The sequence below is a fragment of the Rhinoraja longicauda genome, chromosome 7 (assembly GCF_053455715.1).
Source record: "Rhinoraja longicauda isolate Sanriku21f chromosome 7, sRhiLon1.1, whole genome shotgun sequence".
Classification (NCBI taxonomy): Eukaryota; Metazoa; Chordata; class Chondrichthyes; order Rajiformes; family Arhynchobatidae; genus Rhinoraja; species Rhinoraja longicauda.
Window position 1 is genome coordinate 45,859,384 of NC_135959.1, and position 17,531 is coordinate 45,876,914.

The 17,531-nt window shown below is 41.1% G+C and overlaps 1 protein-coding gene across 1 annotated transcript in view; it reads left to right on the forward strand.

Moving 5' to 3' along the window:
• micu2 (mitochondrial calcium uptake 2) overlaps nt 1-17,531 on the forward strand; it is a 253,868-nt gene that overhangs the window by 166,910 nt on the left and 69,427 nt on the right. The window contains exons 6-7 of the mRNA XM_078402428.1: nt 8,311-8,358; nt 10,164-10,246. Of these exons, the coding sequence (XP_078258554.1) occupies nt 8,311-8,358; nt 10,164-10,246 (131 nt within the window). The remainder of the gene's footprint in view (nt 1-8,310; nt 8,359-10,163; nt 10,247-17,531) is intronic.

A 17,531-nucleotide genomic window follows, 5' to 3' on the forward strand; every position in this document is an offset into this window, starting at 1 on the left:
CATGTTACTGTGCAAATAACCATCATATGATTTAATGACTTGGGGTACATTTATTATGTACCCAGTTATTGACAACAATAAATACAACAGACATTGTATATACAACCAATTAGTCTAACTGAAATTAATTTGATTCATAATTAATATTATATGAAATCTCTTGGAAACATCTGTAGAACAGTGATATTAACAAATGCAGGAAATAAAGAAAAAAACCAATAAATACCCCATTTTGGGTGTTGGAGTCATATAGTGGGACCCAGCCTATAAGGTCTGTGCAGATCATCAAGCATTCATTTATCGCGAATCTTAAGCTAAACCAGATCTGTGGAGATCTACAAACATTCATTTATCGCTAATCATAAACTAAACCTATTGTATTCTTACCTAATTAAATTGACTCCCCTCAGATTCTGCCACTCACTCACACATTGAGGACAGTTTAGACTGGCCAACTAACCTAGCAAGGTTGTGTCTGAAGAAGGGTCTCGATCTGAAACGTCAACTATCCATGTTCTCCAGAGATCATGTCTGTAGTAAATACAATTGTTGGTGAATTTGTTCTGATACATCATATATGGGTCCTGCACAATGTGACGTCAATAATGCACAGTAGCACAACTAATAGAACTGATTTCCCACAGCTCGTATGAGTTGCTTCAAACCTGGTCATTGGTACCATGTGAATTATTTTATAATCTTCCTGTTAATTTCATTCAGGTGCCAGGTGCTCTGTTTTCTTCCCATATTCTGAAAATAAGTAGCTTGGGTAGGACATACTCAAAATTCATTGACCTCATATAGCTGAAAACATTGGATTGAATAATTATTATGAATTTTCATCAAGAGTTTGGTCACTATAAAAGATGGGAGACTCTATAATAACCCACAGCACATTAACACAGTGACCTCAACAAATGTAGTTTATATATACACATAGGAAGTCATACTGAAGATATCATAAAGCTGTAGTATTCTTTACAATTAAAAAAAATTAAGGCAGCTAAATTGGGAAATTGTAATCTCAATTTTGAAAAGAATTTACTTTCAATAATGTGCTTAAAGATGTAATTTTTTAACAAAATATCTACTTGACTACTTTATAAAAGGATACAATGTGCTGGTGAAACACAGCGGGCCAGGCAGCATCGCTGGAGAGAAGGAATGGGTGACATTTTGGGTCGAGATCGTTTTCAACGGTCTGAAGAAGGGTCTTAATTCGAAACGTCACCCATACCTTCTCTCCAGAGATGCTGCCTGTCCTGCTGAGTTACTCCAGCATTTTGTGCCGATATTGTAGGGATCTGGTGTAAACTGGCATCTGCAGTTCCTTCGTACACCTGCAATAAAGGTAATGGGGCTTTTCTCAGCTGTAGTTTACAAGATGTCGGCACAGTGATTGGGGCAACACAATGGCATAGAGATCCACTGTGATTCTATCCTGACTACGGGTGCTGTCGGTTTCGGAGTTTGTACCTTCTCCCTGTGACCGTGTGGGTTTTTCCTGGGTGCTCAGGTTTCCTCCCACATTCCGAAGACATGTAGGTTAATTGGACCTAGGGTGTAGGATAGAACTAGTGGCATGGGTCGATGGTCAGCGTGGACTCGGTGGGCCGAAGGACCTGTTTCCACGCTGTATCTCTAAACTAAACTACGTCAAAGAAAGATTATTGAAAGCAATGAGGGCATCAAGTTCTTTCCACTGACTGAGTGCAAAAAATATTACTTGATCAGTGAAAAATGTAAAACAGCTGAAAGAATTCACAGTACCTAGCACTCTTCAGCTATGTTGCCAAAGCTTTGAAAACTAGACTGAAAACAGATAATGTAGTTAATCTCTTAAAGCGGTTCACCTCATCCTGGCATTCCTATTCATTTAGGAACTAATAGTGAATACTTAGACCAAGCTTCTTCAACTCACCGCCTTCATGTTTGAGATGATGAGCTCTTTGAGGTGGCTAAAGAAGGACATTTGGTGAAAGGAGGACTTTTGTGGATATTCAGCTTGGAATCTGCAAAATCTAGAAATGAGCTAAGAACTAAGCACCTGCATTCTGCCCGTGGTTGTGATCTTGTGCTCCTTGTTTCATGCCCTTTCAACTCGTCTGCTGACTCCCACACTAACCTGTTTGTCCTCAGCCTTCTCCACTGCCAGGATGAGGCCCAGTGCAAGCTGTAACACCAACCTGTGTTCCGCCTGGGTAGTCAATAACTCAATGGATAGCATGCAAAACAAAGCTTTTCAATCTACCTCAGTAAAAGAGTCAATAATAAACCTAACCTATCCCAGTGATACGAACATTGAAACTTCCAGTTTCAGGTGACACATAGAGTCATAATCATACAGCATGGAAACAGGCCAATCGGCCCAACTTGCCCACACCAACCGACATGCCCCATCTACACTAGTTCCACCTGCCTGTGTTTGGCCCATATCCCTCGAAACCTGTCCTATCCATGTCTAAATATTTCTTAGATTTTGCATTAGTACCTGCCTCAACTACCTCCTTCAGCAGATTGTTCCATACACCCACCACCCTTTGTGTAAAAAAAAATTACCCCTTAGACTCCTATTAAACGTATCCCACTTCACCATAAACCTATGTCCTCGGGTTCTCGATTTCGTTGCTCTGGACAAGAAACTTTGTGTTTACCCGATCTATTCATCTCATGATTTTGTACACCTCTACAAGATCACCCCTCATCCTCCTGAACTCCAAAGAAGAGAGTCCCAGCCTGCTCAACCTCTCCCTATAACTCAGGCCCTTGAGCTCTGTCAACATCCTCATAAATCTGTGATTTTCTTTCCTCTTTTTCTCTATCTTTTTCTCCTGATCCACCTCCGCTTCTCCCATGTTTGTTCCCTTTCTCATAATTCCCTCCATCTCACATCACCCAACCCTTCCTGGTTCCGTTCGCTTACTGCCCACCCATTTCACCCACTGAATCCCTCCACCACAACCCCAATTAGCTCTTACCTCCCCATTAATGGTTCCCATTATCACCTTGCTTACTTATCAGACTCCTGTACTCGTAGCCTTTCTGCCATTGCTTATCACCCTCCAGCTTTTGTTTCCACCTTCACTCTCCTTTCCCTTCACCCGAGTCCATTTGCTTTCTTTCCTTTTATTACTTGTCTGCTTCCACCTGTCACCCCTCTGTCTCCAAACTCCAGCCCTTCCCCTCCCTCCATCTGGCTTAATCTGCCCAACATCCTTCACCCCTCCTTGGACCACTTGCCGTTGGCTCAGCCCTCCCCTTCAAAGATACTGGCTTTCTTTCCTTTCCACTCTCAGACCTGATGGTGGGTCTCGACCAATTTTCCTTCCCTCCCACCCCCCGGCCATAGATGCTGCTCAGCTGGTCGAGATCCTCCAGCAGGTTGATTTTTGCCAGAAATAATCTTATTTACCCAAACAATATTACCCTTCAAAAACACCACGGTAGTAGAGCAATGGAAAGTAACACCATTAAAGAAACAGTTCATGAAATGGAGTGGAAAATGCATGGAGTAGTACCACAAACTAAATGGTAGAATCCTGCAAGCAGATAATATTTTTTCAATAGTAGAACACAAAATGCAAGACCACAAGAAATTGCAGAGAATTGTGGATGCAGCCCAGACCATCATGCAAACCTTTCATTGACTCCATCTACATTCACGCTGCCTCAGCATAATCAAGGACGAGTCTCACCCTGGTCACTCTGTCTTCTCCCCTCTCCCATCTGGTAAGATGCACAGAAGAGGTAAAAACACATACCTCCAGATTCAGGGACAATTTCTTCTTGGCTGTTATCTGGCAGCTGAACCATCCTATCCACAACTTGAGATTGGTCCTGAGCTACCATCAACCTCATTGAAGACCCTCAAACTATCTTTAATCGGACTTTACTAGACTTTACCTTGCACTAAACGTTATTCCCTTCATCATTTATCTGTACACTGTGGACGGTTTGATTGTAATCATGTGTAGTCTTTCCATTGACTGGTGAGTACGCAACAAAAAGCTTTTCACTGTACCTCAGTACACATGACAATTAACAAAACTAAACTAACTCAGCATGTCAGGAAACATCCCAAGAGAACATGGATGGATGACGTTTTGGGTTGGGAGCCTTCTTCATTGTGTCTAAAGAAGGGTCCCTGCTGAAGTGTTGCTTATCCACATTCTCCAGGGATTCTGCCTGGCCCACTGAGTTACTCCAGCATTTTGTGTTTTGCCTTGGTAAACCAGCATCTGCAGTTCTTTGTGCCTACATGTTTTCTTTCAATTACAGGTAGCTTTATAATTGCTATATAAGTTCTCACAGTTATGTGGAACGTGATGGACCACTGCCCATTTTGATCATCCCTGTCTACTTTCCAAGGCCCCAAATCATCCTTCCAGGTGAACCAGCAATTAGCGCTGCTGCCTTACAGTGTCAGAGACCGGGGATTGATCCTGTACGGTACCATGCTGTCTGTACGGAATGTGTACGTTCTCCTTCCAACTGCGTGGGTTTTCTCCGGGTGCTCTAGTTTCCACCCACATTCCGAAAACCTGCAGGTTTGTAGGTTAATTGGTTTCTATAAATTGTCCCGAGTGTGTAGGGTAGAACTAGTGTACGGGGTGATCGGTGGGACGAAGAGCCTGTTTCCATGCTGTATCACTGACCTAAACTAATTTGCTCTTCTAATCTAATGTATTTCATTTGGTGCTCACGATGTGTTTTTCCATGACAGTGGGTAAAAAATCAAATGCAAATGGGATCACTGCTTTGCAGAACATCTTATCACAGTCCACAAGGGTGACCTTCAACTCCCAGTCCCCTATGACTTTAATTCTCCATCCCTCTAAACAGCTTAGGGACTGCTTGGCCTCTTATGCTGTTCCAACAAAGACACATGTAGACTTGATGAACAGCAATCCATCGTCAGTCAAATATATTGCAGCCCTCAGGATTCAATGCAAAATTCAACAATTTCAGATAAACAGTCCTTCCTGTTATTGTCAAAACTGGCAACTTCCAATACAATGTCATTGGAAACATGAGCTCAGTTTTTTTCTCTCTGCCCAGATGCTGTCTGATCTGCTAGTGTTTCCACAGTCTTTCGTTTCAGATTTGCAGCAATTATTTTTGTGATCTTTCTCTCCCCCTCCCCCCATTTGACTCTTCCATTCTGGGGGGAAAAAATCTGGCTGTCTACCCTATTTATGCCTCTCATGATTTTATATACTTCGATCAAGTCTCCCCTCAGTCTCCATCATTTTCAGAGAAAACAATGCAGGGTTGTCCAAACTCCTTATAGCTAACTTGAAACACACTTGTCTTGTCACCTTTCCAGTTCTGATGATATTGAAACGAAATGTTAATTCTGTTTCTCTCTCCAGAAATGCTGCCAGCGCTTTGCTTTCATTTCAGATTTCTACCACCTCCATTTTTTGCTGCTTTAAAATGATTGTATAACGTTGGTAATTGGGCCGATCATGTACCTTTTAACAAGGACAGCCTTAATTCAGGCTGCTCCTTATCCAGATGTATGGGATCAAAAAAACTTTTTTGTTGCCCATTAATGCACAGGCAGTTTAAACTGTAAACAATGGAGATAGAAATTCATACATCTCTCAATTCAGCACATTTTACCGGTTGAATTTCATTCCTGAAGGATGTGATTCTGTTGAGAGACTTTAAACATTAGTTTCTCTCAGACTGGTTCACAATGCAATATAAACTATTTATAATGAAGGATTGTATGGTTAAGGCAGACACAAAATGCTGGAGTAACTCAGCGGGTCAGGCAGCATCTCGTGAGAGAAGGAATGGGTGACATTTCGGATCGAGACCCTTCTTCAGACTGAAGGTCCGAAATGTCACCCATTCCTTCTCTCCCGAGATGCTGTCTGACCCACTGAGTTACTCCAGCATTTTGTGTCTACCTTTGATTTAAACCAGCATCTGAATTATTTTTTCCTACACATGGTTAAAGCATATTACTGAGCTAATAGATGATAAAGAGAGAATGGTAAACATAAGCAAAGTTAAGGGAGCATCAAGAAACAACAGATACTGGAATCTTAAGCAAAAAGCAAACTACTAGAATATCCCTTCACAGATGCTGCCTGACCCACTGAGTTCATTCAGCACCTTGTATTTTGGACAAATGGTTAATGTTTAGTTTAGACTACTTTAGAGATAAAGCATGGAAACTGGCCCTTCGGCCCACCACGTCTGTACCAACCAATTTTCACCCTTACACTAGCCAATTAACCTACAAACTTGCACATCTTTGGAGTGTGGGTGGAAACCGGAGCACCCTGAGAACCCAGGGCACAGAGAGAACGTACAAACTCCATACAGACAATGTATGTAGTCATGATCGAACCTGATCTCTGGCGCTGTAAGACAGCATCTCTACCACTGGGCCAACATGCTGCCCGTTTGTTGATCTTTTGTGTAATTAAGTGATAAATCTATGGCCCTGGATCTCTGTGATAAACCTATGGCCCTGGATCTACTTGCAAACAACATCCTCTTTAATCAATCTATATAGTAGAAATCAGCATTAAAATTTATAAATTGAAGAAATTCCAGGCATTTGTTGAGAAATATTAAATATACTCATAGGGTAAAAAAGTAGTTTATTTCCCAATGTTGGGAGATTTCCTTCATTCACAATCTTAACTTTCTTTTATTGTAATGTTATCATGCATATCATAATCTTCCCCCACAGACAGACACAACGTGCTGGAATAACTCAGCGAGTTAGGCAGCATCACTGGAGATAAAGGATGAGTGACATTTCAGGCCAGGATCCTTCTTCAGACTTTGACCCGAAATGTCACCCATCCTTTTTCCTCCTGACTGCTGAGTTACTCCAGCACTTTGTGTCTAACTTTGGTATAAACTAACATCTGTAGTTCCTTGTTTCTACATAATCTCCCCCTTGTTAGTTAACCAAGTCCAATATTACATTGTGTTCCAGACTTGGAGAATTGAGCTGTACATTCTCACTGAAAGATGCAAAGCCAGTTAGCCATGGTACTCTTAGTGTTAGAAATCAAAGGTGGTTTGGGTGGTGGCAGATGAAATGCTTGTCGTCACTCCTCTATACTTAAGATCACACGCAAAACTCAAAAATGCTAGAGGAAGAGGTTACTCACATTACGAGTCGACCACCGATTTTTAGGCAACTGGTAGTCCGGCACCTCCTTTAATCCACAGAAAATTATGAGAGTGCACTTGAACTCCACCCCCTGAAGTCCCCCCGAAAATGTGGCGCCTAGGCCGGATGAGGCGCCCGATGTCAACCTCATTGGGACTTCCGCCCGATCGATGGGTAGAATTTGCCTCCTGTTGCCGGAGCTGGCAGATCCGTTCCCATAGCCGACTTCCGCGGCCAATTGGCAGGTCAAATTTGATCCCTGCGACTGAAGCTGGAACAATGTCCCAGCCGGAGCAGCAGATCCATTCCCACAGCCAACTTCCTAGGTCGACTTTGCGGGCTGATATCTCAATTCCTCGGCTAACTTGGTATGTTCCGGTACATTTGGACTCCTCGGAGGCCGTGACTTCTGTTGGTTCAGCAAAATGCATAATCCAGAAAGGCTCTGGAACCAAGGATGCCATAAAATCGGCAGTGAACCTGTATCTCATCAGAGATTTAACTGAAGTAATGGTTTTGAACCACATCCCATAAGCGAGGATGCTATCCAATTCACCCCCACACCATTGCGGACATTGGACTTTATCTGTGGGACTGGTGTGCTGCAATACTGAGAACTATATTCTGCACTGTTTCTTTCCCTTTGTTCTACCACTTGTGTTTGAGTTTAAGGATTGTATTTATGGAAAGTACATTATTTGATTTGATTGAATAGAATGCGAAACAATACTTTTCGCTGCACCCTGGTTCACAACATAATAATAAACCTAAACATTAACCTAGTTCCATCTGTGATTCCCAGTGAAGGCCCATCAAAGGAAATTACCACCTAGTGATTTGCTTCATATCCAGAAATAGTACAATTTCTGTCTAAACATAGAAAATTGCACAATTTTGGAAGGGTTGAGTTTCCATCAGACAAATCTACATCAATAATTTGTTGCTGGTGTGAAAGTTTGTAGTGTATTTGTTCATTTTTGTCTCTCCTGCAATTAAATGGTTCAATGGTAGTTTGTTGTAATATCCAAAGGTGTTTACCTGAAAATCTTAGTTGACTTCAGTACGTTAATTAATTGTTTGCAAAAACTGCTGTTTGATGTTACCAATTAATTCATGATAGGATCGTACAAGAAAAACTAATGGCCATCCATTTTGTTTATCTTCAGGTTTGATATCGTACACTGAATACTTATTCTTGCTGGGTATTCTAATAAGTAAGTGCATTTATGGTGTAATTCTTCATATATTAACATTAGCTTGTCAATACCAAATTTTAACCATAATTGTGACCTGCTTGTGTAAAACTTTACGACAAATCATGGTAAGAGAAGCACAAGTTAAACATTAACAATTTTACGATACCAAAGAAAATTTGAATATAGAACATGGAACATAGAAAAGCAGAGAAGAGAGGTTGGTGCACAGAAAGATGGTACCAATCTCTCTTCAGTTGACTCCATCTACATTTTATGCTGCCTCAACAAGCCCACCAGCATAATCAAGGACGAGTCTCACCCTAGTCACGCCCTCTTCTCCCCTCTCCCATCGGGCAAGAGGTATAAAATTATCAAAATGCATACCTCCAGTTTCAGGGACAGTTTCTTCCTAGCTGTTATCAGGCAACTCAACCATCCTATCAACAACTAGAGAGCGGTCCTGAGCTATCACCTACCTCACTGGAGACCCTTGGACTATCTTTAATCGGACTTTACTGGACTTTACCTTGCATTAAACAGTATTCTCTTTATCTGTACACTGTGGGCGGCCCGATTGTAATCATGTTTAGTCTTTCCACTGACTGGACAGCATGCAACAAGCAGTTTTTCACTGTAACTTCCGAAAACTAAAACTAAAGAAAGCAGTAGTGAAACGGCGTCTTTGGTGGAATATTAATTATGTGCACGGTTTCTCAGTGTTATTTGAATCTTTTGAATGTTGTCAAAAATTCTTATGGCTCTTTAGGGAAACAGTTTGGATTCTGCAGCAATAAGTGCCTGAGTTTGCCAGACTAATTAATCTCTGCCAGAATTCTCTAAATCAGCACGAGCTTCAAACTATATATGAAGCATCATTTGGTTTTTTTTTCAAGTTTCCAGAGCAATTGTTAACGAACTTTTAATGCCATGTAAATGCGCAGTGTGGCAGCTCATCATGCCACTTGATCACAGCATCAGAGACGCAGGTTCAATCCTGACCGTGGGTACTGTCTATGTTAAGTTTGCATATTTTCCCTGTGACCCTGTGGATTTCCAGTTTGTCCCCAGGTTTTTTCCCATATCCCAGTGAAGTGCAGGTTGATGGTTAGTTGAACACAATATATTTTCCCCATGTGTGGAAGGAGGGGGGGGGGGGGGTGGAGGGGGTGTTGATAAGAGTGGAAGGTGCATTTTAAGACAAATTGCTGTCAGATTAGTGTAAATAGATGGTTAATGCCTAGCATGGACTTGGTAGGCCGAAAGGCTGTTTCCATGCTTATAGTAAGTGCTTGCTCAAGAGATCACTGGTAACTGTCCTTATTAAGGTAATGGAAAAATGATCACTCTATGTAAATGTTAATGGTGATCAGAGAGATTTGAAAATGGGTGAAAGAATTAGCCTTAAAAAATCCCTTAACATGCCATAAATCGGCTAAAAGCACTGTTTATTTAAATTAAAACAATAAAGCTTCCATGCATTTACCACTTCAATCAAAGGCAGCTGCCCTATCCAAATGAATGGGATTATACATCACAGGCCAGTGCCTCATCCTTCAGTGGAAGCTTGAAAATGTATCTTGTACTAAACATTATTCCCTTAATCCTGTATCTGTATACTGTGGATGGCTCAATTGTAATGATGTATGGTCTTTCCGCTGACTGGTTAGCACTCAACAAAAATCTTTTCACTCTACCTCGGTACACTTGACAATATACTAAACTAAACCAAATCAGAAGTGTCTAGAAATGTGTGGCCATGGAAGTCTGAGCGGCAAAAAGCACCTTGCCCTCGGTTAATAATAATATATTCCTTGTGCTTCCAGAACCTCGCACTGGATTCCAAATTGCCTTCAGTATGCTGGACATTGACAACAACCAGCAAGTTGAAAAAAAAGAATTTCTAATGGTAATTTTATTTTAAGCTTGCATTTGGAAAATTATTTAATTTTAAATAGAACTGGAAATTAGAGTTGATCTTTGTATTGAAGATGTTTATTAATCTCATTCCCTCTGAACTCAATTCTGATATCAATTGTATGCCAGTGTTTTGAAAAGTGAAGTGTTTATTCCATTATTTAATCAATTCAGAAATATATGGAATTTAAAAAAAAGTAATAGGCCAATCCACCAAACCGTTTGCTACTTTGCATAGACCCCATCCACTTAAATTGCCTCCTTTGCCTTGCTTTCTCTTTAATTTGTCCATAATTTCTCCCTAGATGAACCAGTACTATTTGCGTGTGGCAGGTCTCCAAATCTATGCTGTTCATCTCCGCCTAACCCTGTTTCACAGCATCACTGGTGGAATCAGTTGCCATTCTAGGTGTTTATAATGTAGAGGACACTCCAGAAAACACCATAGTAGCATAATCAGAAGTGTCACCTTTCAGGTGGAATGCCAGTCCAAGACCCAACCTGGCTTCTAAGTACAAAATATCTCTGGGTCCTTATAAATCCTTATAGGTTTAAGCTGAGGGGAGGATTTGATAGGAACCTGAAGGCTAACTTTTTTTACACAAAAGGTGGTGGGTGTATGGAACGAGCTGCCGGAGGGGGTAATTGAGGCAGGTACTATCACAATGTTTAAGAAACATTTCAACAGGTACATGAATTAGATAGGTTTAGATGGATATGGGTCAAATGCAGCCAGTTGGGACTAGTATAGATGGAACATGTTGGTCAGTGAGGGCACGTTGGGCCGAAGGGCCTGTTTCCACAGAGTACGATTCCATGGGTGCACTTTCAACAAAGAACTGGATAGTTCTCTTAAATGTCTTGACTAATATTTATCTTTGATTTACCGTATGGGGAAAAAAAGCATCCTTAATTTCATTTTTCGTTATGGAAACTTGCCATATAAATTGGCAGTGAAGCACTTTTGAACGTCCTGTGGTTGTGAAAAATGCTGTATAAATGTTCTTCATTAAATAAATTGATCTTTTGCTCGGTAAGTTATTTAAGATAGAGGCTGCATTTATTCAGCACTTTCACATCCTTGAAATCACTTTGTATTCAATTAATGCATTAATTTAGTTGTTGGCTACAGTTTAATTATTCTTTATTGTGCCAAGATGCAATTTTTTCTGTTGTTACTCCTTTTTTGTTTTTTAGTGTCTTAATGATTTGTCTCGCCTCACTTTATTTGCTCTAAGGTTAAGCAATGGGGTCCATGGCTGCATTTTTCAATAGGAAACTAGGAGGCAATTGACTAGGGGTACTAGGATGTTATTGACTAGGGGTACCTGCCTTGGAAACACTGTGTTCATTTAATTAAGGGCATTTTGAAAACTTGTCAAATAATGTGTCTGCCAGTGTCTCGAATAGCAAGGACTGGGAGCTTCAGTTCTTTGGCTAATCACACCAGAATTTTGTGTGCTATCAATGGCAACCTGCTGCTAGGACTGGAGCCAATTCCATAATGGATGCACGCAATTGTGAAACATCGTTGTCTTGGCCTTTGCTCCACCTCCTAGCAAGTGTTGTATAAGATCTTGTGGCAACATGTTTTGGGGTCCATTGTGCCTTGGCAATAGTCAAGCAGCCTATGTTGATGCTGAGCATCGTGAAGGAGGAAACAAAGCCTTGGACATGACTAAACAGAGAAATTAGCTGTGCTTCTACAAAACCAATGAAATTGAAAAATGTTAAATAAACATTGTAAGGGCACCCTGCCCATTTCTTTCTGCTCTCCCCCTCCCCTAGGTCCCACCTGCACCTATTTCTCCCCTTCCCTTTCCACCTACATTCCTTTCCTCTAGCTTCATAATTCATAGAAACAGAAAATAGGTGCAGAAGTGACCATTCAGCCCTTTGAGCCAGCACCGCCATTCAATATGATCATGACTGATCATCCAAAATCAGTACCCAATTCCTGCATTCTCCCCATATCCCTTGATTCCTAAGAGCCATATGTGTATTTTTACAACACTGGAGAGATTTTGAGGAACAATATTATTATTCAGGTTTTTACACCAATACACTGTTCTTAACAAAAATCTTCCCATCGTGTGAAACCTTATAAATAACAGATATAAATTAGATAACTTTAAGACCGAATGTCAAAAACTTTTTTCGTGACAGACAAATGTTCATCGTTTTACCACCATTTTGGACACCAAAAATGTGATATTAAAAACTCTGCCACATTTAGTTATGAATATTTCATTCATAAATAAACTTCATATGGCCCCTCATACATATACATTTTGATAATGATCTAGGGAAATATCTTCATCAATACCAGGAGAAAAATACAGTAACATGTCTGGTATTCCACCCAGCAAAGAACCAGTAACGGTCGTTGTGCTTGGTGTCCACTGTCACAACGACCGTTATCGGGGTTGGTACCTCCGTACGTTAAACCATGGAGGCTCCAAACCTCTACTGTTTTTCACAAACTCCAACAAGGTATCCTATGGTAATAGTGATTTTGGGGTGAGTTAATTATGTTTTCTTATATTCAAATTTAATATATCATAAACATCGTAGTGTCAAAAACATAACGACTATTTATGATATATTTTCTGACTTTTTAAAGTCGATAACAAAATTTTGGGGGGCATAAATTGGTCATCAAAACTAAGAAACTGAGCCAATCTTCAATTTGGCAACACACTGTCTCTTGTTTACCTTTCGTACGGACCAAATCACTAACTTCATTCCTTCGTGTCAACTTCTGGAAGCTCCACGACGACAATGACAGAGACAAAAAACACCAGACCCATGTCAGCTACAAAGCTGTTACAGTGTCTGCGTGAATACTGTGTGAATATAAACTTTCTCCTGCAGTCCCCTGAACATGAAATGCCTTCAAGTAGGTCGCAACAACAGTCTGAAGAACAAGGTATTTTTATTAACTGTATGTATCAAATACGACTTGGTAATTTATTTCAGACTTTTCTTCGGGAACTCAAAATATTTCCCAGATGACAATAAAACACTGTTGACATCTCTGAAGGACATAGATAGGCAGCGCTTCAGGTCGAGAATTTATGTTGAAGAAACAAGGATGTTGGTTTACAAACAAAGACAGATTATCTTCCCATTATCCCATTGCTGTATAGTGAAGGTCTGTGAAGTACTTTACAATGAGGTGCTACAATACAGCTATTACTACAGCTGAGAAATACACCCTTGGTTATAAAGCATTTTAGAAAGGGCTGAAGAACGTAATAGAAACTAAAGTCTGTAGGAAGTAACTGCAGGTGCTGGTTTAAACCGATGACAGACACAAAGTGCTGGAGTAACTCAGCGGGTCAGGCAGCCCCCCAGGAGGACGTGGACAGGCGACGCCTCGGGTTGTGACTCATCTGAGCAATGTCTGAAGTCTGAAGAAGGGTCCCATTCCAAAACATCACTTGTCCACACCCTCCAGAGACGTCGGCCGACCTGCTGAGCCACTCCAGCACTATGTGAAATGCAACACCTTCCATGCTACCCAGAGATGCCGCCCGACCCCTGAGCCACTCCAGCACTCCGCGAAACGCCACCCATCCATGCTCTCCAGAGACGCTGCCCGATCTGCCGAGCCACTCCAGTATTGTAAAAATACACATATCTAACTCTCTCTTGAAAACATCCAGTGAATTGGCCTCCACTGTCTTCTGTGGCAGAGAATTCCACAGATTCACAACTCTCTGGGTGAAAAGGTTTTTTCCGCATCTGTCCTAAATGGCCTACCTCTTATTAACATAGAAACATAGAAACATAGAAAATAGGTGCAGGAGAAGGCCATTTGGCCCATCGAGCCAGCACCGCCATTCATTGTGATCATGACTGATCATCTATAGTCAGTAACCTGTGCCTACCTTCTCCCCATATCCCTTGATTCCACTAGCCCCTAGAGCTCTATCTAACTCTGTTTTAAATTCATCCAGTGAATTGGCCTCCACTGCCTTCTGTGGCAGAGAATTCCACAAATTCACAACTCTCTGGGTGAAAAAGTTTCTTCTCTACTCAGTTTTAAATGGCCTCCCCTTTATTCTCAGACTGTGTCCCCTGGTTCTGGACTCCCCCAACATTGGGGAAAAAATTCCCGCATCTAGCTTGTCTAGTCCTTTTATAATTTTATACGTCTCAATAAGATCTCCTCTTATCCTTCTAAACTCCAGCCCAATCTTTCCTCATATGACAGTCCTTCCATCCCAGGGATCAACCTTGTGAACCTACACTACACTGCCTCAATAGTAAGGACGTCCTTCCTCAAATTAGGAGACCAAAACTGCACACAATAATCCAGATGTGTTCTCACCAGGGCCCTATACAACTGCATTAGGACTTCTTTGCTCCTGTACTCAAATCCTCTCATTATGAAGGCCAACATGCTATTAGCTTTCTTCACTGCCTGCTGTACCTCCACGTTTACTTTCAGTGACTGGTGTACAAGGACACCAAGGTCTCGTTGCACTTCCCCTTTACCTAATCTGACACCATTGAGATAATAATCTGCCTCCTTATTTTTGCTGCCAAAGTGGATAACCTCACATTTATCTACAATACACTGCATCTGCCATGCATCAGCCCACTCACTCAACCTGTCCAAGCCACCCTGCAACCCCCTAACACCCTCCTCGTTCACACTGCCACCCAGCTTTGTGTCATCCGCAAACTTGCTAGTGTTACATCTAATTCCATCATCCAAATCATTAATATATATTGTAAATAGTTGCGGCCCCAGCACTGAGCCTTGCGGCACTCCACTCTCCACTGCCTGCCATTCTGAAAAGGACCCGTTTATTCCTACTCTTTGCTTCCTCTCTGCCAACCAATTCTCTATCCATGTCAATACCCTACCTCCAATACCATGTGCTCTAATTTTGCTCACCTCCCATGTGGTACCAAATCAAAGCTTTCTGAACGTCTAGATACACTACATCCATTGGCTCTCCTTCATCCATTTTACTTGTCACATCCTCAAAAAATTCCAGAAAATTAATCAAGCAGGATTTCCCCTTCAAAAATCTATGCTGACTTGGACCAATCCTTTTACCGCTATCCAAATGCGCCGTTATTACATCGTTAACAATTGACTCCTGCATCTTCCACACCACCAATGTCAGGCTAACTGGTCTATAATTCCCAGTTTTCTCTCTTGCTCCTTTCTTGAAAAGTGGGATAACATTAGCTACCCTCCAATCCACAGGAACTGATCCTGAATCTATTGAATATTGGAAAATGATCACCAATGCGTCCACGATTTCTTGAGCCACCTCCTTGAGTACCCTGGGATGCAGACCATCAGGCCCTGGGGATTTATCAGCCTTCAGTCCCATCAGTCTACCCAATACTATTTCTCGCCTAATGCAAATTTCTTTCAGTTCCTCTGTCTCCCTTGATCCTCTGTCCACTAGTACATCTGGGAGATTGTTTGTATGACAGATCCGAAGTACCTGTTCAACTCTTCCGCTATTTCCTTGTTACCTATAATAATTTCACCCGTTTCTACCTTCAAGGGACCCACATTTGTCTTTACTAATCTTTTTCTCTTAAGATACCTAAAGAAGCTTTTACTGTCCTTCTTTATATTCTTGGCCAGCTTCGTTTCGTACCCCATCTTTTCAGCCCATATTGCCCTTTTTGCTATCTTCTGTTGTCCTTTAAAAGTTGCCCACTCCTTTGGCTTCCTGCTACTCTTTGCTATCTTATACATCTTTTCTTTTAGTTTTATTCCATCTCTAACTTCCCTTGTCAGCCTCGGTTGCCTCTTACTCCCCTTAGAATCTTTCTTCCTCTTTGGAATGAAATGATCCTGCATCTTCTGGATTATACCCAGAAATTCCTGCCATTGTTGTTCCACCATCACACCTGGTAGGAACCCTTTCCATTCGACCTTGGCCAGCTCCTCTTATACAGATTATTCTTACACTGTGACCCCTGGTTCTGGATTCACCCAACATTGGGAACATTTGTCATGCATCTAGCCTATCCAATCCCTTAAGAATTTTATGTTTCGAAAAGATCCCCTCTCATCCTTCTAAATTCCAGTGAATATAAGCCCAATCGATCCATTCTTTCATCATATGTCAGTCCTTCCATCCCGAGAATTAACCTGGTGAACCTATGCTGCACTCGTGCAATAGCAAGAATGTCCTTCCTCAAATTAGGAGACCAAAATAGCACACAATACTCCAGGTGAGGTCTCACCAGGGCCCTGTACAACTGCAGTAGGACCTCCTTGCTCTTATACTCAAATCCTCTCGCTATGAAGGCCAACATGCTATTAACTTTCTTCACTGCCTGTTGTACCTGCATGCTTACTTTCAGTGACTGATGTACAAGGACACCCAAGTCTCGTTGCACCTCCCCTTTCCCTAATCTGACACCATTCAGATAATAATCTGCTTTCTTGTTCTTGCCACGAAAGTGGCAACAAAGTTGCCTCACATTTATTGCAACTCATCAATCCTTTTGTCTCACATCTTTTGTTTCTTCTTCTTTGTCTTTTGTCCAACCAGCTGCCTATCAAAACCCCCTCTCCTCTGTATCTACCTATTACCCACCAGGCTTTGTCCTACCCTCCTCTCTTGCTACCTGACCTGCTGAGTTACTCCAGCATTTGGGTCTTTTTTGAGAATCCAGCATCTGCAGTTCTTTGTTTCTACATTGCAAGGACAATTTGTACAAATTAGAGTGATTGACTCCAGTATCGAACGAAAATAGAAATAGAGAGATAGGAATAAAATAAAATTTGCACACTGACAATAAAAAATTTCAAGGGTCAATGAATGCCTGAAAGAATGAGATTCCATATATGTAATCATTAATTTCCATTGTCAGAGAGTTGAAATACTTAAATAATTAAACTATCTCTAAATCTCATTGTGTGAAAAATGCATTTTATCAATCTATTAATTTTCTTGTTTGTACAGTTATATAGTTTTGATACAATTTTTTCAATTGAATTGTTGTATGCAGATCCTACAGGAAAAAAAATCAATCCTGGCATGATCCTGATTCAGGAAAAAAATTAGCAAATTAGCAAACAAATTAGTTCAGCCATATTGTATGGTCTTCATACCACCCTCCTTTCATCAAACCATGAGCATCAGACTTCAAAAATGTACGATATCTAGTCTAAGTATATTTTTTGCTCCAACTCTGTGTTGATGCCAAATAAAACTAATTTCTACCACACGTGCAGGTTCTCAACAAATCTCCAAGCAATACAGGATTACGAAACTCAAAAGCTATTT